At 46.1% G+C, this 27411-nt stretch overlaps 1 protein-coding gene and 1 long non-coding RNA gene across 4 annotated transcripts in view; one reads left to right on the top strand and one right to left on the bottom strand.

The window, feature by feature from the left end:
* USP46 (ubiquitin specific peptidase 46) overlaps nt 1–6871 on the bottom strand; it is a 61696-nt gene extending 54825 nt beyond the window's left edge. The window contains exon 1 of one of the 2 annotated variants that reach the window (XM_025921432.2): nt 6634–6871. In XM_025921432.2, coding sequence (XP_025777217.2) covers nt 6634–6669 — 36 coding nt within the window. In that variant the 5' untranslated portion in view covers nt 6670–6871. Of the gene's footprint in view, nt 1–4102; nt 5771–6633 lie in introns of those variants that run through there. The other variant, XM_086705076.1, reaches the window with a different exon arrangement.
* Nucleotides 6528–25861, top strand: LOC147582003 (uncharacterized). 2 transcript variants are annotated; one of them, XR_015250461.1, is made up of 3 exons: nt 6528–6712; nt 14325–14389; nt 18342–25861. It is a non-coding gene; the product is annotated as an uncharacterized LOC147582003 (long non-coding RNA). The 2 variants fall into 2 exon arrangements; XR_015250462.1 differs by lacking the exon at nt 14325–14389.
* Nucleotides 25862–27411: the final 1550 nt, after the last annotated feature.

The raw sequence follows: 27411 nt of genomic DNA, 5'->3' as shown, positions 1-27411 counted from the left end.
TTGGAATGCAAATCGGCACGACTGCTTTGGAGAGCAACCAGGCAATATATTAAGAGTTGAAGATGCCCATTTCCTTTGACCCAGCAATCTCTCTTCTACGTATATGCCGCAGAGAAACTTCAAACATATGCACAGGGAGACAAGTTCAAAATGTCATGACAAACACAGAAAAGTGTAAAGCCAAGTGCTTATCAACAATAAAGTGAGTATATTGTAGCATACGCATGGAAAGCAGTTAATAACCTAGAATCACGTAGACTTTAATGGATGAATCTCGAAATCAGAGTTGTTTGTTTGTGTGTTTTTAATGTTTATTTATTTTTGAGAGAAAGAGCACGAGTTAGGGAAGGGCAGAGAGAGAGGGAGACACAGAATCTGAAGCAGGCTCCAGGCTCTGCTCTGTCAGCACAGAGCCCGACACGGGGCTTGAACTCACAAACCGCGAGATCATGACCTGAGCAGAACTCGGACGCTTAACTGACTGAGCCACCCAGGCGCCCCTCGAAATCAGAGTTTAAAACAAAAGCAATCTCACTACCAGGGAGCATGTTTAAAACATGAGGAAGTGACACTACATGTGGTTGATGAACATACACGTATCTAGTAAAAGTATACAAACGGGATAAACACCAAATGCAGAATAGCGGTCACCATCTGGAGGAGGGGGGAGTGAAATGAGGAAGGGTTCGCCTGTATTTATATTTTATTTCTTCACTGGGTGGTGGATGGAAACACACGGGCATTCACTCTAGTATTCTCCGTATTTTTCTGTGTGCCTGAAATTTACCACCCAGGTAAGCACCTGAAGAAGAGTCCCAAGTCTGAACAACTTTAAAGCATTTTCAGGCTCTGCAAGTGGCATGAAAACTGGACGGGCGGGAGAAGAATGGACCGACAGGCGAAACGTGAAGCTTTGGGAACCAGCAAGGTTTTCATCCACACGCTCTTAAAAATATCCAGCACAAATAACCATTCTTAAAACTGTAGTAACATCTCATGTAGAGGACTTATGACATACCCAAAATTCTTGGCAACAATCTCCGAACACAAACATTCCAAAAGCCTTTAATGCCAGGTTTGATTGTTGATACAGAATTTATTTGTCTCAAAAAAGTATCTGCTTGTTCATGTTGGAGTGGCTTTTTCTCTTAAAAGATCAGCAAGGCCTTTCAAACCCTTAGATTAGCATTGGTTTCACCACAATTGCAATTTAATCTGCATTAAAATATTTGGTCCAGAGCACTAACTAGACTAAAATACACCAAACTCTTCCAGTCTGTTTGCTTTGGGCTAGCTCCATGAGAAGGCTAGAGATAAAACCACCCAGAGACACCTTTTGATGATACCACAGAATTGAACACGATTATAAAGCCTGAAGTCATTCAAACAAACAAGCTGGGGAAAAAGGAAACATGTGACTATAGATTTCTCTTAATTGCTAAGAGAATCAAAATCGAAAAATACTTTCAATTACAACCCCAAATACCCAAATTCCACATTAGTTAAAAAATAAATATGGGGCGCCTGGGTGGCGCAGTCGGTTAAGCATCCGACTTCAGCCAGGTCACGATCTCACGGTTCGTGAGTTCGAGCCCCGCGTCAGGCTCTGGGCTGATGGCTTGGAGCCTGGAGCCTGTTTCCGATTCTGTGTCTCCCTCTCTCTCTGCCCCTCCCCCGTTCGTGCTCTGTCTCTCTCTGTCCCAAAAATAAATAAAAAATGTTAAAAAAAATAAATAGGTTTGGAGGCGGCTGGGTGGCTTAGTCAGTTATGTGACCGACTCTTGATTTCGGCTCAGGTCATGATCTCGGGTTTGCGGGTTCAGGCCCCACGTTGGGCTCTGTGCTGATAGCACAGAGCCTGCTTGAGATTCTCTCTCTCTCTCCCCCCCTCTCCCTGCCGCTCTCCCACTCATGCTCTCTCTCTCAAAATCAACATGAAAAGAAAAAACAGGTTTTATTCTGTGTGTGAACTGGAACACAAAGTTGATATCTAGAAAATAATATTATAATCTATAACGCTAACTAAATATTGGCATTCAAGTTTGTTTTCATATAGGAATCCAAGAAAAAACAGAGAAAAATCTATAGGCCTAATTGTCAGGTCCTGATCCAACACAAACATCTACATACTAGACCAAGAGGCCAGAAGATGAGAATTTTTTTTAAACCTCAGCCCACCCCACCCCACCCCACCCCAGGCTGCAATTTCTAAACTCTGACCACTATCAGAGTAGACCCTCACACATGACTTTAAAGACCCCTAGCTGATACATTAAACTGAGTCTCCAATTCTCTTTGGGAAGGGGAAACAACAGTAACAGTACTAGAGGAAGAGATAAGTTATGTCTTCTCCCATATTATAAGATGTACATACTTTTTGAATAGTTTAAAAAATTTTTTCCAACTAGTCTCAAAATACTGCCTCAGGCAATTGACTTAGCAAGATAAAATGATCTCTATAAAATTCTCTAGCTCTGTTCCAAATTGCTACTCAATTTACTTTCCCTTCATAACAAGGTAACTTCATTTATTTAAGACAATTCAAATACGGCACTCACTATGGTGTCCAATAATATCCTGGGACTGTTCAATGAATACAAAAATGCTAATATGTGGTAAATTCCACACGGTTTTAAATAAGCTGGTTTGGTCCTCAAATGGTTGCTAACCAATTAGGAGATGGAGATTTTTTATAAAGACTCTAAGAAATACCGTTCACTAAGAAGCTTTGGACAACTCCAAAAAGTGTATGAGTTTTACAAGGTGAGAAAGACTAAGGTCCCAAGAAATACGACAACTTGTCCAAAGGCACCCTTAGACTCATGCCTAAAAAAAGACAGCCATGGAACAGATGCCAGGTCTAAGCTACGCTACTATAAAATAAAAAATAACCCAACTTTGGTCAAATGCAAATTACGTTAAAGAAACATCCTGCTGTGTTCATCAGCCTTTTCTTTGTATTGCTTCTGAGATTCTGTTCAACGTTCATCTGTGCAGATACCACACCGTACGCAAATTGTTTCATCTTTACCAATGTTATGCCCACAAAATACGAAATTGCTGAGCTCTGTGGGGATAGGGACTCCCCTCATTCATGAAGCACCAACACATAGTTTATGCCAACCCAAACATAGCAGGTCCTCAACAAATGGCTGCTTATGCGAACGACACTGTAGTCTATTTGACACACAGCATTTTCTCTATGGTACATCTTAGAGCGCTCCCAACAAATGAAGATTCAATGATTCAGACCAATTTGCATCGGTACAAGTCCCATTTCTAGAGGGCACATTTGGTTTCTCCTAACAAATGCTTCCTCTTTAGAAAATTTCTCAAGCTCTTCAAACTGAAAACAGGGAAAAAAAAAAAAAAACCCACACCAAACCTTTTCATTCGTCGAGCCATAAAAATACACAGGAAGTTAAATCCATTGATCTGGATAAAAATCAGAGGATTATCAACGAGGGACATTTCCTCATGCTTGGCAGCAGCTAGTACATTTTAAAAATTACAACACACCAGCCAAACAAGCTTTACTCTCTCTGAACCAGATGCGCGGTGTGGCGAAGCTGACACAAGCAAGCTGATCAAGAATCACTACGGCAGGAGTTCACATGGAAGTAAAATGAAAACAAATAGGAACTAGCATGAAACTTCCAAGAGACGATAAAATTTCAGCGGGCAAGGGGTGTGGATATTCTCCAAAACGCCCGTATCTAAAACCGGCATGAGAAGTGCGGGGGAAAGAGAAGGTGATCATTTCTCAATCACATAAAGGATTTGCTCCAAGTTTAGTTTCTGCTCTGTTGGGTCCTTTCTTGTCTGGTAGAGGAAACAAATCTACTTTTCAGTGCTAGGTTTTGGCTTGTTCAAGTCTTACCTGGATGGATGGTATCTTTTAACACCCTTTCTAGACACATCAGCCTGTTTAAAATATGCCAAACGACCTGCTTAAAAAAAAAAAAAAACAAAACGAAGCTGCCACTTGCTCTTTCTACAACTACTCAAACCAGCGAGGACCTACCCACGTTCAGAGTGGAAAAGACCAGTCAGAGCCCCAGAGAGAAGCTAAATAGTGAAGAGAGATTCAGACAACACCTACCTGGAAACAATTCATAATCGTGAAGAATTTAAAGGGGGATCCAGTGCAAAGGTACGTGCGGCCAGGTGAAAAGACAGCAGTCGCCTCATCAGCAAGCCTTTTCGCGTGGGAAGGAAGGCTGGGAGGGACAGGGGTGATCTGAGCAGCCTTTTACAAGGGGCGGGGTAAAGGACTCCCATCCCAGCCTTCCCATACAGTTTCTCGGCTTGGTTTGCATAAATGATCCTGGGGCTCGTTTACAGCAGTGGTTGCTTCCACCAGGTCCAAGAACGCATCATCTTCATTGGTCTTTTAAACCATTGGAAGGTGCCATAATAGTGAAAAAGAGCTTAATAATAGCAGCTGCCCCTCACTGAGGACTTGCCAGGTACCAGGCCGTGTAGTGCAGGAGCTCATTTAATACAACGCCTGATGAGGTAGGAGCCACTGTCATCCCCTTTTGCTAGATAAGGAAGACAGCAACTCGTTCAAGGACAAAAAGCGGGCACATGTTAGAGCCAGGACTTGCACTCGCTCAAGACAGTGTCTAAACAGGAGCGGAAAAATCCTTTTTTTAGGAATTACCGGATCCTCATTTCACCCGGGTGATGATGCTAATAACCCTGATACCTTTGCACTTACGGTGTCGACTCTCCAGACACAGTACTGGCCTGCACCTCTCACGTCCTCCCTGCAGTCCGCCTCCCTGAGTTTTACTGGAAACTGGTTGTGACATTCCACCCAGGTGTGCCAAGAAGCCCCAGCAGCACGGAGGGGTGGGGGGAGGGAGGAAAGCTGGAGGCTGGCTTCCTCTTGGGACATGTAAGCTCTCAAGTTCCCAGCCTACTTCAATACAGAGAGGTGTCACCACATCCAAGCAGGAGAGGAACGCCACCAAGGGCTGGGACCATGCCTCACTGCCCTGTAAGCCCGAGGCCACACAGCAAGCACGGGAGAGTATTAGAGCTGCTCTGGTTTCACAGTTCCCCTCAGGAGCTGGTCTTCGCAGAGAGAGTAACCGAGAAGAAAGGCATCACCTTTCACTGCACCAAGCAACGTTAATGCCACTCGACAGGAAGGAGCAGGAGACCCATCTCTGCGTGGAGAAGTAAGGAAAAGGGAGGAAATGGAACGGCTCCAGGGGCCACCCACCACATCTAACTGGTCCTGCGCCAATACCTTTGCAGCTATCACTCTGGGAAGCCCCAGCCTTTGCTCTGCTGGCCAAGGCAGCAGCGACGTCCAACGGTGCTGAAAACCGAAGCCAGGGCCAGTGGGTCCTGATTCCACCCCTGAGCTAACAACGAGGGCTCCGTAATGCTCCTTGAACATGTGTTAATCTTGTAGGAGAATGTGGGACAGAAAATTTAAAAAGCTGTGTGACGGGGGCAGGGTAGCCAGATCACCTTACCCCAAGGCTTCTCAATCAAGCCTTCTCAGATTCCCTTTGGGGGCCTGTATTATTAGCTTCAAGGGAGGTTCTCCCCCAACTGGCATTAAAAGAACACATGTTCCAGCTTGGGGGGGGGGGACGCTTTGATGGAAGGGAAGGGGACCCTGGAGAATGGAAGCAAAGCACAGTCTCTCACCCTGCACAGGAGGGCAATGCCTTATGCCAGGGGTCAAGCTGAGGCTTTGCAAAGCTCTGACAAGTGGGGGGTGCCAGCAGGACGCACCCTGGGCACCCAAAGGGCTGGAGGCTGTTCCCACAGAAACTGAAAAGGTAGGGAGAGCCAAGGGAGAAACCCAAATTGAAGTGAGCACCACATCATGGACCCAGCCCCACCAGAGCCCAATGGCGTCCCCTTGCTGCCCTGTGCCCCTGCTCACCAGCCTCTACTGGGTCTGGCAGTGCATCTGGCAGGATAACCCTGGAGACCTCCTCCAGGCCCAAAGACCGCCCCACCCTCTGGGCCTCCACGCGTTACCGCCAATAACCTTGACCCTCCTTCACAGGTGGGGAAATTGAGGCATCCACCACAAATTACCGTGCTTTCCCAACCAGGTAGAAGTTCACTTCTGCACCTACAATTATGCACTTCTTTACAGCTTTATTGCATTTCAGATTTCTCCAGATACAACCGGCTGCCTTTGCAAAGTGAATTTTAAATACAGTTGAAGGAGTGAACTCAAAATGAGATGAGGGCGGTCAGGGAGACCGGCAGGGCTTTATCTACCGCAAGGGCAGGATGGGTGCCTCCGATCCCCGGCATATCCCCCCAACCCCCAACCCCCCCCCAGACGCCTCCACCGCAGCCCGAGGGCGGAGGCACGGCGGCGCGGCCGGGCACCAGCGGGCGAGCTCCCGGGTCCCCGGGCTGGGAGGGGGGCGGGGGATCGGGCCCCTCCCCCGCGGCCGCCCCGGGGGCTGCGGCCCGCCCGCCGAGAGCAGGGGCCGGGAACTTCTGGCCGCGCCGCACGGACCCCGGCGCGCCCCCCCCCCCGCCCCCGCCCCCACCCCGGCGCCCCGCGGGTGTGCGGCTCGGGCTTCCCTTTCTTCGCCTCGTCGCGCCTCGGGCGCGACCCCCGAGGCGGCGCTGGCCGCCACTCACCATATTACAGATGGAGGCGATGTTTCGGACAGTCATTAGTCTAAAGGTTGCAGCGATCCCGCACCGCCATCTTTATAAGGTGAAAACAGGACTGTCCATGGTGGAGCGCTCGCGGGGAGGCCGGGCGGCGGGGCGGCGGCGGCGGCTGCGGGGAGGCGGCCTGGGGTCCGGCTAGCAGTTTGGCTGGGAGAGGGAGGCCGGGAGGGAGGAGGAGGAGGAGGAGGAGGGGGAGGAGGAGGAGGAGGCGGGGAGGGCGGGGAAGGCGGGGAGGCGGGAGGGAGAGCGGAGGGGCGGGGAGTGGCGGAGCGAGGGAGCCTGGGCCGCGGCCGGCGGCGCGGGGAGGAGGGGCGGCCCGAGCGCGCCGCGTGCAGCCCGCGCTCCGAGCGCTCCCGCCGCGCGCCCGGCCCCGGCCCCCGCCGCGCCCGCGCCGCTCCCCCGCCCGCCCGCGCCCCCGGCCACCCGGCCCGGCCTTTCTCGTGGCCTCTTCATTTCCTGCTTCCCCCTCTCTGGGCTGGAGCGCACGGCCAGGCCCTGGCTCGCGTGGCTGCAGCAACCACACCTCGCGGGTCCCCCAGGCTGACTCCGGCGCGGGGGCGACCGTCCGGGGCCCGCGGGGAACTGGGGACCGCCTTGGGCGCTGGGCGCCTGGAGGGGCCGCGCCTCCCGCGGTCCGAGGGCGGGGGAGGCGGGGGCTGCCTAGAGGGCCGGCGGGGACCCGGGGCCGTTTCCCGTCTTCGCTTTTTCCTTCCTGCCGCTCGCCCCCCCCCCCCCCCCGCCCCCAACAGCCCCGGGTTTTTCATTTGGGGCGAGTGGAGAAAGCCAGGGGCAGGGATGACCACGTCCAACTGTTGGTTTCTCCCCATGGTTCCAGCCAGATGGCACCGGCGGGGACCCAAGAAGTAAATGGGGTCAGGTCATGGGGTTGTTGGAAAGCCCTGGCCGGCAGCGGGCCGGCCGCCTGGTAAAAGGCGCCGGGAGGGGACAAGAATCTGGGGCTGGGCGGAGGCCAGCCACGGCGCGCTCGGGCAATTTGTGACATTAGCAGGTACAAAAGAGAAGTCTGGGTTCTGGCCGACGACTAGAGACTGCCCAAGGAGCGATTTGAATACGGATAGAATGAGAACCAAACTTTTACGCATCTTCAGGAAACACAGACCTCTCAGGCACGCAGCCTCTTTAGGCTTTGGTGAGGGTGCTGCCTGGTTTCCGGCATAAAAGGTCGTGGCTTGTGGCTCAAAATGCGGATCTACACCGCTTAGCAGATTTGTTCGCCTATAGTGGGGGAGCCGCTTTCCGAATGAGTGAAACAATTCTACAAAGTTGCAGTTCAGTGCTTTCAACAGAGAAGTTACAGAGGTGGAACCCGTGGTAATTCTGAAACCGATGTATTTAATGACAGATCGAATTAGAAACGAATACAATTGAAGGTAGCTTTTTACTAACCAAGGCTGACATACTGGCAAAATATCATGCCTCCAAACCTCCATTATTTCCGTAGTGTTACACTGCCAGGGATGAAGCATTGAGGGCTGGGATCTCGAGGACCTGAGGTAGAAATAGAACACGGACAACTGCTGCCTGAAGTTCTGTGGGATCCTGTTGGCTCTGTTTAGTTCTTTTTTTTTTTTCTTTTAAGTTTGTTTGTTTGTTTGTTTGTTTGTTTGTTTATTTTGAGAGTAAAAGAGGGAGAGACAGAATCCCAAGCAGGTTCCAGGCTGTCAGGGCAGAGCCGGACATTGGGGTTTGACTCAGAAGTGGTGACATCATGACCTGAGCTGAGATGAAGTCAGATGCTTAACCAGCTGAGCCACCCAGGCGCCCCCCCCCTCCCCCCGCTCTGTATATTTCAGTGGATTTAAAGAATAATATTCCTGCTTATGTTAAGTCATCCTGGCAGCATCTTGTTTCCAAACGGATCCTGATGATGGCAATAGCCAACCTTGACGTCATACCACCGTCAGCCATGATCTTCTTCTATGCAGTCATGGCCGTCAGTCACCACCATAGCTATCAGATGATGATTATTGCCTCTTGCAGGTGGGTAAAATAAGACTCAGAGGGTCAAGTATCCTACCGCCATGGTGTCACCCACGCGTTACAAATGAAGCAGGTCTGAAAAGCTGGCAGAGCACCATGGGAGAGAAGAGGACCACAAGACACCCAATATGGCCAGTTGGGTAAAAGGCCTAAAGAGGTTTGAAGGCTTGGAGGAAGTCACAAAATACGTGCAAGAAGCACACTTGAGGCTAAAACTCAGGCCTCAGGACTCAATTTCACAGACATTCCATTCTAAAGGCATTAATCCAAAGCCTTAAATGATATGGAAATTTTATACCATACTAGAGGCATTATTTCTGCCAACATCGGCACAGTGGATTGCAAAGGCCAGAGGATTGAAAACACCAATGACATAATGAGAATTGAACATCATCTGGTTACTGAGTGCTATATCAGCAAGTTCCAAGGATCTTTTGCATGCCTTTTAACAGCCTATAGCCTAAAACTGAAGTGTTCAATACAGACAAACACCCAGATTGAAACTCAGGCAGTGAATTACATACACAACAGATCAATGAACACCGCAGATCTTGTCAGACTCATGAATAATTAAATGTATTTTTATACTGCCACAAGGTTAGTGTTCACAGGTCTAAATTGGAAAAGGCATCAGTTGAAGAAGAATCCTAACCTCAGCGTCACTCATCGAGGAGACATTTGGAGGTGATAGAGGTAAAGTCATAAAAATGTTGACAAATTAATGAGAGAAATTTGAGGAAAAGCATTTCACATATAGGCCAGCCAATATGAAGGTATGGAGTTAAAACAGGAGAGTGGGCAAATGGAAGGATGGGATACAGGCTAGTCCTAAACAGTCTAAGTAAATTTGAGGGAGGCAGTCACTCCAGATCGTATGGCCCTGCTCCACAAAATGTGGTCCATAAACCAATAGCACTAGTCTCACCTGGGAGGCTGTTAGAAAGAAGCGTAGACTCTAGGTTCCCATCCCAGACCTACTAAATGAGACTCTTCATATAAAATGCAAGGAGATGGGGTGCCTGGGTGACTCAGTCGGTTAAGTGTCCAACTTCTGCTCAAGTCATGATCTCCCGGTTGGTGAGTTCGAGCCCCGCGATAGGCTCTGTGCTGACAGCTTGGAGCATGCAACCTGCTTCAGATTCTGTGTCTCCCTCTCTCTCAAAAATAAATAAACATTAAAAAAAAATTTTTTTTTTAAATAAATGAAGTGTGAGGAGCACTGCTCCAGCCAATCACTTGTGGTGCCATTCCCAGTGTTTACCTGTCCAGCTTCTAGATTCTACTTCAGGAAACTTTCTCATTTTCAGAACCTAAGGTTCAAGTGTGGCTGCCCCTGCCCCCTGGCTCCAGAGGAAAGCACATGATCCAGGGCTGGCCAATGAGAGCACCTCATGGCCCAGCCACAGTGATTGGTTCAACAAGGAGAATGTAATATATGCGGAGCCAATGAGAGTCTACCCGGGCCTTTGGAAAAATAAGTACTCCCCTTCCTGAGTTTGCTGAACTGATAGGATAAAGTCTAGAGCTTCCATATTTTCATGCCTGAGACTGAAGCCAACGTAGAAAAATGGAACTGAGGAATGTAAGAGAGATCCTAACAACATGTTTATCTACCTGCTGCTAGATCTATAATCTGGACTATTCAGCAACTTAAGCTAGTAAAGCCGTTGCTTTCTTTGGCCAGTTTAAATTGAGTGTCTGCTATTTGCAATTGAAAGAATCTTAAAAACCAGTGTCTTTCTGTCCCCCAAATTAATTAGGTTCAATCTGAATTCATGTTTCCTTTTCTTCCCTGCCCTACAAACTAAACCAATATTTCAAGGTCTTCCTTCAGATCTGCCTCCTCCATGAGGCCTTCCAGATCCTTTCCTCCCACCCACTACCGCTACCAATGAACCACACTATATCCAGGTGGTTCCATAGTCTCCCCTCCGTTGTGACCAGTTTCATGTCTTTCCCTCTCCCACTTCCCCTTTTTGCTTGGTTAACACTACTGAGCCCTCAGGGGTGCCTGGGCCACTCACTCCGTTGAGCCTCCCACTCTTGATTTTGGCTCAGGTCATGATCCCAGGGCCATGGGATGGAGCCCCAAATGGGGCTCTGCCACTGAGCTTGGAGCCTGCTTGGAATTCTCTCTCCCTCTCCCCCTCTATCCCCTCTTGTGCTCTCTCACTCTCTTTATCTAAAAATAAAATTTAAAAATTTTAAAAAACAACCACTACTCAGCCTTCAGATAAGCCAAGAAAAATTGAGATGCCCTGTTACGTGTCCTTATAGCACCATCCATCTTCCCTTCATGGACCTCATATTTGTAAATATGTCTTTGCTGTATAGCACACAGCATGGAGGCAGTAGAATGGGTGGCTAAAAAAAAATGACCCCTTGGGGCGCCTGGGTGGCTTAGTCAGCTAAGCGGACAACTTCGGCTCAGGTCACGATCTCGCAGTCCGTGAGTTTGAGCCCTGCGTCGGGCTCTGTGCTGACAGCTCAGAGCCTGGAACCTGTTCCAGATTCTGTGTCTCCCTCTCTCTGACCCTCCCCCGTTCATGCTTTGTCTCTCTCTGTCTCAAAAATAAATAAACGGTGGGGCGCCTGGGTGGCGCAGTCGGTTAAGCGTCCGACTTCAGCCAGGTCACGATCTTGTGGTCCGTGAGTTCAAGCCCCGCGTCAGGCTCTGGGCTGATGGCTCAGAGCCTGGAGCCTGTTTCCGATTCTGTGTCTCCCTCTCTCTCTGCCCCTCCCCCGTTCATGCTCTGTCTCTCCCTGTCCCAAAAATGAATAAACGTTGAAAAAATAAATAAATAAATAAATAAATAAACGTTAAAAGAAAAAATGACCCCTGAATCCAGACTGCCTGGACATTGTATGGCATTGGCTGTGTGACATTGGGTAAGTTTCTTCACCTCTCTTTGCTGCAATTTCTGTCTCTGTAAAATGAAGATGGTAAGAGTACCCTTCATAGGCTGTGACTGCATTAATTTATGTAGACTACTAAAAATATGCCTGACACATACTCACCACCGTATAGAATAGCTGCTATTATTGCACATGTGATTATTTGATTAATGCCCAATTCCCAGTCCTTATCAGACACAAAGAGACTGAGAGACAGACCTGTTTTCATTCACCGTTTTACACCCAAAGAAAGACACAATGCCTTATCCATAGGGAGAGTCAAGGGAGTGAATATTAAATTTGGGGGCGATTGCCTCTCTCCAAGTGGTCTGGAAGCTCCTGGAGGGGAGGAGGCTCGTCTGCAAGTTTGTAAAAATCTCATCCGGCCTCAGGCACTGTGCCTGGTGCTTTCTTTCCTTTCTTTTTTTCCTCATTGCCAAATAGGTTATTGCAGCTCATTTGCTATGCAAATGCTAGTAAACATTTGGCTGTCCACGGGGAAAATATTTTGCTGCCTGTAGAGTTTGCAACCAAAGTGGTTTCTGTGGATTATATTTCAGTTCTGTGAGGAACTTTATGGCAGCCTTTTTCCTTTTTCACCATGTATCAGACACCTGTTTACTAAACACATACCTTGTGCCAGAAGCTTTGTGAGCCACTGGTGATCCTAGGATAAAAGAAGCCAGTCACAGTGTTTGCACTGTTTGATTTCTGATGCAGTGTTCATTGGCACTGTTTATGGATGTCTTTGCTACTTTTTGCATGCAATTAGTATAACATAAGGACAAGCTAACTTTGGAGTGAAGATCAATTTAGAGGTCCTACAAGAGGGAAAGTGCATCGAAGATCATGAGTGTATCTATGGGTGGTTAAGATTTCCTAAGCCTTTGGAACAACTGGCTTATTTTGAAGTGCCAAATGAAAACTCCATGGATGGATTTTTAAACTAGGTTGGAACATGATTAGATTGCTATTTGCTTATACATTTTGATTGACTGAAAGAAAGCTGGCTACCATCTGGAGAAAGGGTCGAAGGAGAGCAAAAGCTCTCTTTGTGAGGCTATTTAGAAATTTGTGGCAAGGGGCACCTGGGTGGCTCAGTTGGTTAAGCATCTGACTCTTGATTTTGGCTCAGGTCATGATCTCAGGGTTCATGAGACCAAGCCCAGCATTGGGCTCTGTGCCGACAGCCCACAGCCTACTTGGATCTCTCTCTCTCCCTCTCTCTCTTTGCCCCTCCCCTGCTCATGTGCGTGCGCGCTCTCTCTCTCTCATTCTCTCTCTCTCAAAATAAACTTTAAAAGAAAGATAGAAAGAAAAGAAATCTGTGGCAAGAAAGTTGTTGGTAGCCTGAGTCCACGTAAGTAGCAGCAGTGGAAAAACAGAAAAGTGGACAGATTGCAGACGCTTTTGGGAGGTAGTCGGCTGAATTTGGTGATGGACTGGGATGAGAGATGAGGATGAGTCAAAGATGGGTCCCAAGTTTCCAACCAGGATGAAAAAGAATGTCTTTTTTTTTTTTTTTTTTTTTTTTAAACGGTAGGGAATGCTGATGGAGAAGGTTCAGGGGTAGATGGTTGGGAAGAAGTGACATTGGTTTCACAGGTGTTGAGTTTCAGATAACCATGAAAAACCTGAATAGTTATATCAAGTACAAATCCGGGGCTCAGAAGAAATGTCTGTACTGGAGGAGATCCATCTAAAAGTAGTTAATACATAGAAGATAATGCAGGACATGCATTTATGGGTGAAATTGTGTAGGGAGAGTGTCTAGAGTGAGAATAGACAAGGGGAAAGTCAAGAAGGGCTCCACCATGGAAGGACCAGGTGGAGGAAGAGGACCCAAAGAAAACTAACACAAACTAAACTAAACTAAAGCGGTAGAGGGAAAGCAAACAAATGTGCAACATTGCAAAAGCCAAAGAGTGTTTCAAGATGGAGGGAACAGTCAAATGCATCAGAGAGAGCTAAGGGATCAAGGAAGATAAAAATAGTAGCAATGGTCAATTCTTGAGCAAGGCTTTAAGATATATTTAATCCTTCCGACAACCCTTTGAGGAAGGCAATATTATAATCCCCATTTTAGAGCAAACTGAGGCTCAGAGAGTGTTAAGTAATGTGCCCGGATTCGTGTACGTATTCTCTCACCAGGACCTGTTACTCAGGAGTCCTTTGAATTGTCTCAAGGGCAGTTTACAGGGAATGATTAGGAGAGAACACATACTGGAACCGGGTGGTGAGTGAAAGGGAAGTGAGAAGATAAAGACGTTTGGCTTTGAAGGGAAAGAGAGATGGGGGAGTAGAAGATTGAAGCGCTCAAAGGTACCTTTAATGAGTGGCTCTGCCTGGTTTGCAAGGACTTTCCTAATGTGGCTCTGCCCCACCTCTGCCAAATTCTTAAACCAAACTAGCACATCATTCCCATTTCCTGCTTCCAGGTCCTCAGGCTCATGGCTCCCCTCTACCCTCCCTCAGCCAATTATTCTTCTTTCGGTTTCAAGTCCACCCATTCCCAAAAACTCAGCTCAAACCTTACTTCCAGAGGAAGTCTTCTCAGCCGCGTCTTCCTTGTAACTTTTCATCAAAGGTCATTTTTTGTATTTCGCTAGAAACCTAATATTCCTGGCACAATGCCTGGCATACAACAAGAGGCTCTCAGATAATTAGCAGGTAATTATTTTACCTGAAACCCTTGGCTCACTTGGTCAGAACTGTTTCCTCACCATCCTGTGTTCCTGGTGGTTTTCTCTTTTCTCCAGGTTCTGATCTGAACTCTATAGAACCAACAGCCTTCATTGGGTGTGGGGAAGGCAGAGTTTGGAAGGTAAGTGGGCGGTAAAGTAGTTGAAGCAAATGAGCCTCCCTTAGAAATGAGATTTTCTAGAGAGATTTGGTGATAAAATAAGGAGAGATCTCAGCAGCTTAAGGGAGGCAAGAGAACAGTGGAAAGTTTCAATCATATTATTTGTCCCTTTTTTCATGACTATTAGTCCGGGGAGACCCTGTGTATGTTTGTCATCAAAAAATGAGGGGCCAGTGAACCCAGCAGTGCAGCTTGATGAAGGTAGTTATTAGAAGGGTAGAGGGACAGATCAGAAGCCTTAGGGCTTTGGAAAATCCATCTATTAGGTTGCAGAAATTAACATGAAATAACCCCCATCTTCTTAGTAAAGTAAGGAGTAATATAAGCTCCATCACTTTTAAGAGGTTTTGACTGCTTTGTTCACTGCCATATCCCTCAGAACAGTAACGGACATAGTAGGTGATCAATAAAGTGTTGAGTGGGGATAGCATTGAATGTGTTCGAAAGAAGACTGGAAGAAGTCCAAGTATGGACTCTTGAAGTCAGGTGATTTGTTCTATAGTCTGATCAGACTTAAAACAGGCTTTTGTTGGGGGCATTTACATCCCTTCCATTCATAAACACTATTTTCAATAAAGGGAACATAGGTCTTTTTGCCAAATTATACCCTCCTGCCCTAGCAGCCCATATGTGATCACTTCCATAGCTTTAACAAACCCCACTGCCACCACCACCTGGTGGGAGGGCGGGGATTCACATGCGGCACCCGAAATGAGTTTTCTTTCAAGGGGCAGTACCTATAATTCTCCTCTTTGGTCCTGTCCTTCTAGAGAGTTGGCAGCCACTGAAAACAACACACGACCATCCTGAACTTGCTTTATCAGGGATAAAGAGGCTCTGCTCTTCCATTCCTTTTTAGAGAACAGAGTCAGGGGGCCAGATTCAGGTTGCCACTGACAAAGCCACCTGAGCAGCATGGCAGTGGATGTGATGCTGTTACCTCGTAAAACACCGCCCACATCCTACCTATCACTTACCATCAGGATGGCCTAAAAGAGATAGGCCGTGAGCAACTGCTTGGCTTAGAATGCTGTATTCATCGAATAGACCTTTCAAAATCTCCATGAACCAAGCAAATGAATTCAAAACTTTCAAGAGTCCTACTTAAATAGTTAAAGATGCTGTATGCTGTTTTGTGACTATTCTGGTTCAGTTGCAGACAGAGCCAGAAGTAAAATTCTGGTCCGTACACCCTTAGCCTTTTATAGGATACCTAGAATTTTATTGAATGTACTTTCTGAAATCTAAACTTTCTCTTTAAACTAAATTTGATTTCCCCAACTTCAGATTTATTTCTTAGGTGCGCTAAGTTAACCATGAAAAAGACCACCATATCTTGTTAAAGAACAGAATTCAGTGGGGTAAGTTGAAACATCTACATGGCTTTATCTAAGATTCACATCCCATCTAACTAACAGAAGGGTATTCTAAGGACTTGCATAAAATGGAAGGCTTTGATAGGCAGAACCGGGGTTGGACAAGGAAGTTCCCACCAAAAGAAAAGGAAGGGTTGTTTCTGGCAAGGTCACCTTCCCTTAGGGGGAAGGGCAGGGGGATCTTAGGCGGATCACCTCCCTAGTGCTGATCAGGAAATTCCAGACCGAGTTTAAAACCAAGAGAGGCTGAAACGGCAGGTTAGACATGAAGTCTTGGTGCAGCTTAACACCAATGACTCCATTTGGGGCCCGTTGCTTCTTTTTAACCGTTCCCCCCTTTTGATCAAACTCTCAGCCTCACTGAGAGAGGTGATCAAAATTTAAGGCATTAGCGCTTCTCTCAGTGGCCGCTCTAGTTCTCGAAATGTTCATTCATCCTGGATTTTGCTGACTCTGGTACTCACAGGTCATGACTTCAGGCTCGCGATTTTTCAGTTGCTCATTTTCTTTGTTCCTCTTTTGTCATCCCAATCTTAGGGACATCGTTTCCTTGGTGGCTAGTGGCTGCAAACACACATGTAAGGCTTTCAGGAGGATGAAGCATACAGGGAGATCATTATAACTCTAAGCAGGATAAGTCCCAACATTTGGAGTGCACTTCAGAGCCATGGTCCCCAAGACCAAACCAATCAAAGAATGACCCCATTGAAGAAGTCCCCCTTTTAAGCCATGTGGCTTGCCCACTGATCTTACATAACAGAGTTGCAGCCTCCACAGGAGTGTTAATCCAGGTACAGCACGTTGTGTTGGCTACAGCACTGACACCTCCTTGCTCAGAAGAGCTTTGGCCAGAGAGTATAAGGGTCTTTGCTGGGCAGCTAGCATCTTAGCAACAGAATCTACAGTGTGTCCAAGAGTTAAGGAGAGGGCTCAAACCATTTTCTTGTATTTACTCCTAAACTAGGGGTCAGTCAGGTTTTTAGCCTGTGTAGGAAGAGAATCTCCAACCCTGAAATAGTCATCCTAAGTGCCTTAGAAAGACGGGTGCTGCTGGTGAGATCTCTCGGTGACCGGGGGCAGATCTGGTCTAGATAATCATGGGAACATAGGGTCCAAATGTGCTAAGATTCACATAGGTAAACATGTCTAATTGGTACATACTTCTAAGTGGTGGTGGTCGGGGGGGGTTTCTCAGACATAGTTTGCATTGGCATTGGAAATTGAAGAGAAATTGGTCACAGGGAGGATCTCTTGCATCATGACAAATGTTGCAGTCTGAGAGTTTACCCCCCTTAGCAATGGCCTGGGGGGGGAACGAATGAGAGCATTGTCTCTCCATGCCAATGCCAGAGTAAAGAAAAGAAAAAGGAGAAAGGGTTTCATGTTTAAAGTATAAAATCTTGATCCAGCGTCTTGGGTGAAGTGAAGGCAGTCTACCTCCATGTCAGCTACCTCTCTTCCTTGTCAATTCAGCTTGTAGGTCTGCATCATCTGCCCACATGTCAGGTGGAACCTTCTTTATCGGTGAGACATGTACCCAAGGCTCAGTGTGTTCTAGTTTTGCAGTAGTGTGTGATTGGGAGCACTTGCTAAGGTCCTTTCCAATGAGGAACAATGGGGTTGTCTTCCTCTGATGACATTTCTAGAATAATCAACAGGGTCTAGACTGTGAACTACAGGATCCCTTGAAATGGGATCCAGGAAAGCTTCTTTAATCTGTTGACGATATACTTAAACATAAGACAAACCTAAGACTTACTGTGGCTAGTCATACTAGCCTGAAAGTTGTGTATCTTCAGCAGAAGGTTGTATACCAATAGACACTGGTCTGCCGATGACTATCTTGTGTAGACGGATTTTCCCGAAGGGAGTGCTGTGAACAGTCAGCAAGACCAAAGACAATACTGTAGGCTATGGAAATCCAGTGGTTTCTGCAAGTTTAGACATTTTACATTTGAGGATCCGTTGGTTCTCTCAACCTTGCCCGACGATTGAGGGGGATAGAGACAGTGGTATCCGAAGAGGTCTGCAAGGTATTCATTAAGGCTCATATGGTTTACCCAGTGAAGTGGGTGCCTCAATCACTGGAGTTATAGAAGGTATAACCCAAGTGGGAAACACATTTTCCAACAATTTCTTTGCCGCTGTGAGGTCACCAACCGATGTCAGGGGATGGCTTCCGCACACCTGGAAAACACGCTTACGATAACAACGTATCGACAACCCGTACCAAGTAGCAGTTGAATGGAGAGCAGCTGCGGGTGTTCAGAGTCCAGAGGAAGGAGGGCTGAGGCTTCCGGGGACAAAAATATCTTGCCAGGATTATGGCCGTGGCAGGCCAGGCGTTGCTGGTAGACTGTTTTTTGCAATCTTGCAGAAGCATCCCTACCAATATCAGTTTATAACTTGAGTCATCCTAAATGCGCTAAGGTGGGCGAAGGAATACAGAAACCGAAAAACGGGGTTTGGTTTATTTAGCTCCAACTGTTTGTTTAATCTACAGCCATCATTTACCCATCTCCATTTCTCTGATTCAGGAGCAGACCGCTGCCATGTTACAAGGACATCGGGATGGCAAAACTATGGCAACGCCGGGCCATTTTTCACAGAAGCAGAATGGACTTCCTCCACATGTGCCACAATCTGTACACTCAGCTGCTTCTGCCTTTGCACGAGAGCCAGCCAGGGCATGCTCCGATACTCCGTGCCTTCAGAGTGAGCCTCAGTTTTGATAACAGCAATTCCAGAAGGTAAGAGAATGGCAGAATAACAAGCACTAAGAACATCATTTACTGGCTGCCCATTTTTGACCGGAGTCCCGGAGGACGCAAGAAAAATCCCTTTGTCTCCAGAACGTTCTAAAATCATGGATGACTCCAAAGGCACACCAGCTCTCCATATCAATATTAACAGTTTGTCCTTCGGATAACTGGCGAGCTCAGGTGAGGTGTGGAGCTCTGTGGATCTGGCTTGTGACAGGTTTCTGCTTTCTGGTTGGTCGTACTGAGGAATAACAGCACGACCTGCCTGAAAATTTCCTTTTTTGCCTCTACGGGATGACGCATCAATTAAGTGAGATTAGATCAGGATTAAAGGGGCATCTCGTAAGTCAGGACGAGGCGTCACAAAACGGGAGCTAAGACCCCAGTCCGGGGGCTCACCTTCATCGGATAGCCAAATTAAGGGTGTCGCAACATAGAAGATGTAGTTTAGGTGGTCAAAGCAGAAGGACCTCAGGAAGTCAGTCGACTTGCAGAGAAACGTTGAGTCAGTGCAAAGCGAGGAAGACTTTGGACAAAGTGTGAAGTTTCCAAGTAGATGTCGTTCCCCTGGGTCAGGCCCACGCAGGCTTCCACTCCCCTAGCAGCTGTGGCTCTAGCTTCACATCAGCTGGGACAGGGGCGAGCAACTGAGCCACACTGTATGCTGTCATAGGCGGCAGGCCTACGTTACCACTACGTCCGTGCGTGAGCATTCCCGGGACTTCATTATCCCCTCCTTGTACAAATAAGGTGAAGTGTTTTGAATAGTTAGGTGACCCTGAGGCAGGCGGTTCCTACAGAGCTTGTTTTAGTCTTATAAAAATCTCCTCACATTTGTCTTTCCAAGCAAAGGGTTCAGGGACTGAAATTTTAGGGAGTTCACGGAGTTGGAGAAGTTAAAAGAGGATAATTAGGAACCCATAGTCTACAATAAATCCACAAAGCTGTCACTTAACTTGTAAGTCTAAACGATTCCCGAATTGGCCTAGTTCTTTTTGGAGACAGCTGAATTCCTTCAGAGCTTAGATCATGACCTAGGTACTGAACAATGTCTAGAGATCGTTGTAATTTTTCCTTAGAGACTTGCTGTCCCTTTTCAGCTAACTGTTGCAGCAAATAGATAGAGGAGCCCTCTTTGGTAACCACGCACAGCAAAAAGTTTGTCTACGTACCATAAAAGGCTCGGTTTCCCGGGGAACTGGAGGGTACTTAGAGCTCAGTGAAGCTAGTTGAGAGAAATAAGGGGCCTGGGTGAGCCTTTCAGGCATAACTACCCGGGTCCAGTGTTGATAGTTTCAAGTAAAGGCAAACAGATAACTGGCTGATGATGTCTCCAGAGATGCCCCAAAAGCAGCAATGAACAGAGTCACGTGGAACTTGGGACATGAGGGTGTTCGGGTTTGGAACAACTGGGAAACCAGGAATGACCATCATATTCATAGCTCTCAAATCCTGAACGAATTGCCCTCTCTGTCCGTTGGGGGTTTCAGAACAGACGAGATCTATAGTAACTGGTACAGGGAATGATTAGCCCCTGGGCAGTTAGGCCTTCTATTAGGTGGGGTGAGGCCTTGGATGGCCTCACGCTTGAGGGGACATTGAGACAACATAGGGACAGTTTTATTTATATCTGTCTGAATCATTATGGGTTCTGTACTTCTTATTCTTCCAGTGTCAGTATCAGAAGTAGTCCACAGATTTTCGGGCTCCTCCATTAAATTCGGGGACTTTTGTTGGAATTCTTCCTTTCCTGTGTCAAGGACAGACTATAAGGAGCATAAAAGATCAGGTTCTGGTGGGTCAGGAAATTCTAAGACAAAGTCTCCATTGGAGGCAAAATATATTAGCCCTTTTAGTTTAGAAAGGAGAGCCCTACCTAATAGATTATCTGGAACTGACTGGCACAGTAAAAAGGAATGTTTGTCAATAAAAGGTCCCAGAATCATTTGTACTGGTTGAGATAAAAATTCTCTCTGAACTTTATTAGACACCCTCTCCTCCAACTGTGGAAACCTCCTCTTTGCTTTGAGGGTAGGGTTTAAGGTATAACGTGTAACTCCGGTATCTATTAAAACTTGGCGAGGTTTCCTATTAATTTTAACATTAGTTTTCCCTTGGCTATTTAAGGGAATTTCTGGTAATAGTTTAGCAGAGAATCCCTCTGAGTCCCTTCAACTCTGTGACGGGCCCCCCTTTGAAGGTAAGTATGAGGGCATTTGAGAAGAATTTGCATGGGACCTTTGAGGACAATCTCTTTTCCAGTGCCCCAGTTGATTACAGCTGAGACATCAATCTTCGGACCAGAGTTTTGATAATGGACCCCTAGGAAGGTGCAGTGCTAGACACCCAGGTGTTGTTTGGGTCTCTGGCCTTGGAGCTGTAAAGCTAATAGCTTGGCGGATTTCTGTTTATGATCTTGCTCCAGGGTGCTTTCAAAATACTCAGCTATAGTCATGAGTTCAGGTAGAGTAGTGGCTTCCCATCCTATTTTCTGCCTCTTTATTGATCCACTAATCTCAAGAGATAATCCATGTACAAAGAGGGCAGCCAAAACAGGTTGGGTGACCCTATTTATTGCATGGAACCCCAAATGCCATAGAGAAAGAGCTACAAACAGCCTTCAAAGTCTGCCAGAGATTCATCGGGTTTTTTTTTTTGTTTGTTTGCAAGTTTGTATAATAGACCAATGAGGACGGGCAGGAAAGACTCTAGGAGTGGCTTGTAAAAGTTCAGCTGCTATTTTGTGAGCTTTTGCTGGGCTCTGAGACACTGTGGACCAAAGATCTCAAATATCATCTTTGGCGTCTTGCCATCTTGCTTCCTGCATCCGTATTTGGCCTTTACCAGGTCCTACCAACATGTATATGAGCTGTATACACCTGGGGTCATAGACCCTGATAATGACTCTAAATTCTTCAAACAACTTTTGGGGCTCCTCCCCAGGTTAAGGACATTCTTTAACTATGGCCGTTGGTTCAGTCTTTGGCCAAGGGGTGAAAGGTACCTGAGGAGGTTCACCTACAACCGCAAAGTTTTATTTTAAAAGGTCACTGTCAGATAATCTCTTCAGAATGGAAGGGTAGATCAGACAATTAGTGAAATGTGGGTTCTCAGGGAAAAAAGGATGAGGGGGGTCACATCAGTCTTTTTATCTTTTTGTTTAAGGTGCCTCTTGTGTCTTCAATTTTTTATTAGCCCTTGTAAAAAGTCTTTTAATGAAGCTACTTTGGAATCTTAAAGCCTTTTGAAATCTTCTGCTCACCAATTAAATTAGGCATCCCATTCTGTTTGTTCAACTTGGGATCCCTTGCTCTCAAGTGTGTTTCTTAAGTGAGCTATCTTGTCTCATTGGGATGTTCCCTGTAGTGGCCATTGTAATTCTAGGTTATCGTTAGTAAAGTTTTGCCATTTTGTTACATATGTGCAGCTTCTAGGATTATAGCTCTTAAACATAAAATCAGCAGGTGTGCCATAAGCTGGTGCCCTCAACTCTTTGGATATAAAGGATCCCATTTCTTTCTTTTATTTTCTTTCAAGTTTATTTATTTGGGGGGGGGGGTGTGGCAGAGAGAGAGAGAGAGAGAGAGAGAGAGAGAGAATCCCAAGCAGACCCTATGCTGTCAGCACAGAGTCTGACGCAAGGCTGTCTCTCATGGACTCTGAGATCATGATCTGAGCCGAGATCAAGAGCCAGATGCTTAACCGACAGAGCCACCTAGGTGCCCCTAAAGGATCCAATTTCCTTTTTTTTTTTGTTGTTTAAATATTCTTCTTCTTTTTTTTTGTTTTTTAATGTTTGTTTATTTTTGAGAGAGAAAGAGACAGAGTGCAAGCAGGGAAGGGGCAGAGAGAGGGAGAATCTGAAGCAGGCTCCCGGCTCTGAGCTGTCAGCACAGAGTTGGATGCAGGGCTCAAACTGACAAAGCATGAGATCGTGACCTGAGCCGAAGTTGGATGCTTAACCCATCGAGCCACCCAAGCATCCCAAGGATCCCATTTCTTAACTTAGCTAGGTCTTTGTATTTCCTGGAGCCAAACTAATACCGAAGAGGGTCTATCATAGGAGTCCTTGAGGTGGCACATCCTCTAACCACCTTTACATGCTGGATCTGTGCCCACCAACTTTATTGACTTCTGAAATTCCCATTAGCAACTAGCCCTTGTGTAATGAAAGGCCTCCCACTGGACCCAGTCTAGCCAAAATTGGACCCAGTCTGATCCTGGACCCAGTCCAAATTTGGTTGGTAACCAGTAACAGTTTCGTGTATGGAACCTAGGAACTGGGGAAAGATTTGAACCAGCAGATCCCAAAGAACAGGACTGTGGACTGATTCCAGACAGCTGCCACCAACAGGTCTCAGTGTGGGGTCAAGGGCTAGAACCAAGGACTGGGGTTTCCAATCAAATAGAGAACTGTGGAAAGTCAATTAGATCAGGAGCTCAATGCAAAGAGAAAAGAGATCAGAACAGAGAACTTAGCAATAGCCCTTGGAAACAGGAGGAGAACTCAAAGGGTTTGCAGGTGCCACGCCTGTGTTTCTTGTTCCCAAATCTGCCAGTTCTCTTCAGTCCCACCCCTGCCACCAAATCAGTTAAAGAATAAAAATTCAACCTAGGAAATTAAAAGATCTAATTGGATTTATTCAATGTTTCGTGAATCGTGCAGCATCCCTTAGACGGGTGCTCCAAGGAGCTATAGAAAATGGAAGGCTTTCATTTTCATGCACACAAATAGGGCAGGACAAGAAAGTTATCTGCAAAAGAAAAAAAAAAAAGGATTGTTTCAGGCAAGGTCACCTTCCCTTAGGGAGAAGAACAGGGGGTCTTAGGCAGATTACCTCACTAATGCTGATCAGGAAATTCCAGACTGATGAGTTTTAAATTCTACTCCAAGGAGAGGCCAAAACTGCACTAAGTATTAAGGTATTAAGTCTTGGTGGGGCTTAATGTTAGCGACTCCATTTTGGACCTGTTGCTTCTTTTGACAGTCCATATGCAGTAATTATATAGTCATGCTTTCTCTTTCTGACTAAGTAGAAGACAACTTGGCACCGAAATCTACTCCCAGCAGAACACGCTGTCTGGCTATCACTCTTCCGAAAGAGGAAAGCACTCCGTCTAAATTCCCACTACCTTCTTTTCCTGCAAGTCAGACCTTTGGGTTTTAAGAAAGCAGCCTACATGCTCAGCTCTGTTTGCCTGCGAGGATTCAAAAAGGGGGGCCAGCTCTGTAATGATCGCTTTCTTGTAGGAAGAGGTCACCCCTGACCCACAATCATTAGAGTGTGAACTTTGAGTCATGGCTCTGCCCTGATCCATAAGCATTCATCCAGAGCTTCTAGGTGACAAATGGCACACAACTGCAAAATTCAAGCCTCTGGCCACTGACCAGAATAGAGCTAATTTATCCCTATAAGATTTATGGTTTAAGTCTCTGCTAATGGCATCAGCAAACTGGCTTTAGACTCTTAACTTTTACTCGTCTTGATCTGGGAAACATAAGTTCTCTTCTATTTCACCGTGGTATTAATTTAAAGTACTGTATCCCCTAAATCACAAGCCCGAAAATAGTGGCCCATGGGTATATTTACTTTAATCATCGCTATGTTTAAAACCTGTTTGAATTAATGCCAACATTTGAAATCTAGACAGTTCTCATAAAAATTCAGATTATTGGCTTCTCTCAAAATGTCAAAAGCCCTAGCCATTCAGGGTCCACATTCCGGGCCACAGCCAGAAGAAATTGAATGGAGTAACCCGCTTCAGCAGAGACAAGTCTCCATAACTCACCAGTCTTCTATCCAAGTCTCTTCACTCCTTTACATTATTCCTGGCCCCCATAGGCACTTGGGTTTACGAAGCCTGCCCTCATCAAATAGCCTCCGAAGCCCAGGATTCTGCCTGGAGGCAACAATGCTAGACATGGGCAGCAGCTGGAAGAACCTCCATACAGGCTGCATATTCTGGTTCCCTGCAGGATCGCTCAACCCTGTCCTTTGCCACACCCTTTCTATTGGCAGGATACTGGCACAACACAGAGCTTCACCGGCATACAGTGGGATTTCATTCAGAGGGAGATCTGGGACTTCCACTGTGCTCTAGGACCCTGACTCCCATTCTCTCTTTCCAAATACAAGGGCAGAAAAGTGCCGAGTGATGTGTTTTAATGGTCTCCAAATCTGCAGAAAAATTCAATTGACAGACAAGTTTGCTGCTTCTTTCAAACATCTGTATTTTCTGCCCCGTGGGTCAGTGCATTCCACAATGCTATTTAATATTCAATAAATCGAGGCAAATGAAATTACAAAAATGGATCATCACTTTTATGGAAAACCAACTAAACAAATGTTTTGCTTAAAATGTCAGGCACTAGGGGACTTTAAAAAAATATTAAAAGTGAGTTCCCTGGAGGAGATGAGCAACTCAAAAATAGAACTATATGAGGACAGTGCTAATTGATACTTCAAATATGAATGGCACTCCATGTCCTAATGGATGAGGAATTGTGTTCCCTGATGAGATGACACAAATCACACAGGGGGAATCTCGGGGGCCCAGTGGACAGCAGCTGTGTAGGATCTGAGGCTGTGGGTGTGAACAACAGAGGTCCACGGGAATCCACAGGAGGAATTAGTTCAATGCCATGTAGAACCACACTGTACAGGATTTAGGGTTATGAAAGTTTCCCAGAGTCCTAATTATAAGGTGTAGTCTGAACCCAGACTGTCTCAGCCAAGATAAAGCTGTGTAGGGAGGCCAGCACTGCATAGCACTCCTCGTGTTTGCCGAGCCCTTCTTCAAGGACTTAATTTACCCCACCCTCCCTTCTCCTGAATTATCAGTGGTTAATCTCATGCTCTTATTTTGGAGTAACTGCTTAGGTGTGTACCCACTTTGATGCTTTGTCCCCAAACTCTGATGAGGTGCTCCCAAGAGGCTATCCATTCCATAGCTATTTTAGCAATCCCTAGAGGAGTTTTTTTAGGAATGCAGATTCTAGGGTTTATTCCCAAAGACTCGAACCCAGGAGGTCTTGGCGGGGACCGGGTATTTACATAATGTCCCCGGGGACTCTGATGCATGTATGGTCTGTGGCCATACCTTAAGAAATGCTATCGTAGAAGGCTGATGCCCACATTTCAGGATTCCATCCCCAGCAACAATTTAAAAACTTACTTTTGAAGAAATGTAAAACATAAAAATCCTGAATTCATAATAGTATGAAACCTCCTTGTTCTTATTAGAGGTTGTATTACTTTGAAATTTGAAAAATAAAGGAAAAGAAAAAGATCGTATTCTGCCTTTCCTGTATGAACTGTTTTTTTTGCGGGGGGGGGGGGGGCGGGGGCGGTAACCAAATAGTGTTTGAGAGAAAGTTGTTCTTTATAGTCCAGCTAATAAAATGCAGAAGAAATTATTTTTTAGCAATTTCTAATCACTATTTTATAACTAATGGGATAGAGAGTTTAAGGAATGAACATAAGTGGGAGCTTAAGACATGAAGTAAAGGGTGATTGTTGACTTTGTAACAGAGGAATCACATGGACACCATCCGGACCCACAAAGGAAGCCTAGAAAAATGGCACAACTGTGCCATTATGTGCCTCATGATGTGATTCACTAGGAAGTGTGAAGTTTTCTTGCCCCAACATTCAACTCAAATCTCATCAAGCCGGTTTATAGGAAATAAAGAAACAAGTTAAGTGACACCAAAGGGAAGAAAGAAGACAAATCCGGAAAGTGCCATCGTTTTACAGGACAAATTACTCAATTTCTGTGACAAATCAGCGGTCAGGTGAGGAAGGAGGATTGTTATAGAATAAAAGAGACTTAAAGACATAACCAAATAGGTCATGTTTGGATTCTGATTAGAAGAAGCTAACTGTAAAAAGACTGCTCAGAGACGATAGGGGAAATCTAAGTATGGACCTGGTATTCGATGATAAAAATGAGTATGGTTAGGTGTGGAAGTAACATATAATTACATTCAAGAATTTTTTTATCAAGGGGCGCCTGGGTGGCTCAGTCGGTGGAGCATCTAACTTCGGCTCAGGTCATGATCTCATGGTTCGTGAGTTTGAGGCCCGCGTCGGGCTCTGTGCTGACAGCTCAGAGCCTGAAACCTGCTTCATATTCTGTGTCTCCCTCTCTCTCTGACCCTCTCCTGTTCACACTCGGTCTCTCTCTCCCTCAAAAAAAAAAAAAAAAAAAAAGAAAGTTTTTATAGATTAGAAGTGCATACTAAAGTTCTTACAAGTGAAATGACACAATGTGTGGGATTTTCCTGAAAATGCTTGAGCAAAGCTAAATCCTTGGGTGGCTGAAACGAGATTGGCAAAACATGGCTAATTGCGGAAGCCTGATGCTGGGTATGTGAAGCTTTACAATATTCTCCTTATTGGGAATACTTGAAATTTTCCACCATAAAAAGTTTTTTAAAAACATACTTTTGCTGGGATGCCTGGGTGGCTCAGTCAGCTAAACACAGAACTTCAGCTCGGGTCATGATCTCGTGGTTGGTGGGTTCAAGCCCCACGTTGGGCTCTGTGCTGACAGCTCAGAGCCTGGAGTCTGCTTCGGATTCTGTGTCTCCCTCTCTCTCTCTGCCCCTTCCCCGCTCATGCTCTGTCTCTATCTCTCAAAAAAATGAATAAACGTTAAAAAAAACACATACTTTTGCTGTCGGCACTCACCCCCTATAAGTCAGGCTACTAAGTCAAGAAGCAGGGGTGATTATTATTTAGGAATTAACATTCCTTTCTAAGGATAACTCCCCTGTAAACGCTCCTAGAAGGGCATTTGAAAGTCAAAACTCAGTTTTCATATCCAGAAGTCCATTTTTTTC

The sequence above is a fragment of the Puma concolor genome, chromosome B1 (genome assembly GCF_028749965.1).
Source record: "Puma concolor isolate L17-30 chromosome B1, mPumCon1.1.hap2, whole genome shotgun sequence".
Classification (NCBI taxonomy): Eukaryota; Metazoa; Chordata; class Mammalia; order Carnivora; family Felidae; genus Puma; species Puma concolor.
This window is presented reverse-complemented; position numbering and strand designations above follow the sequence as displayed.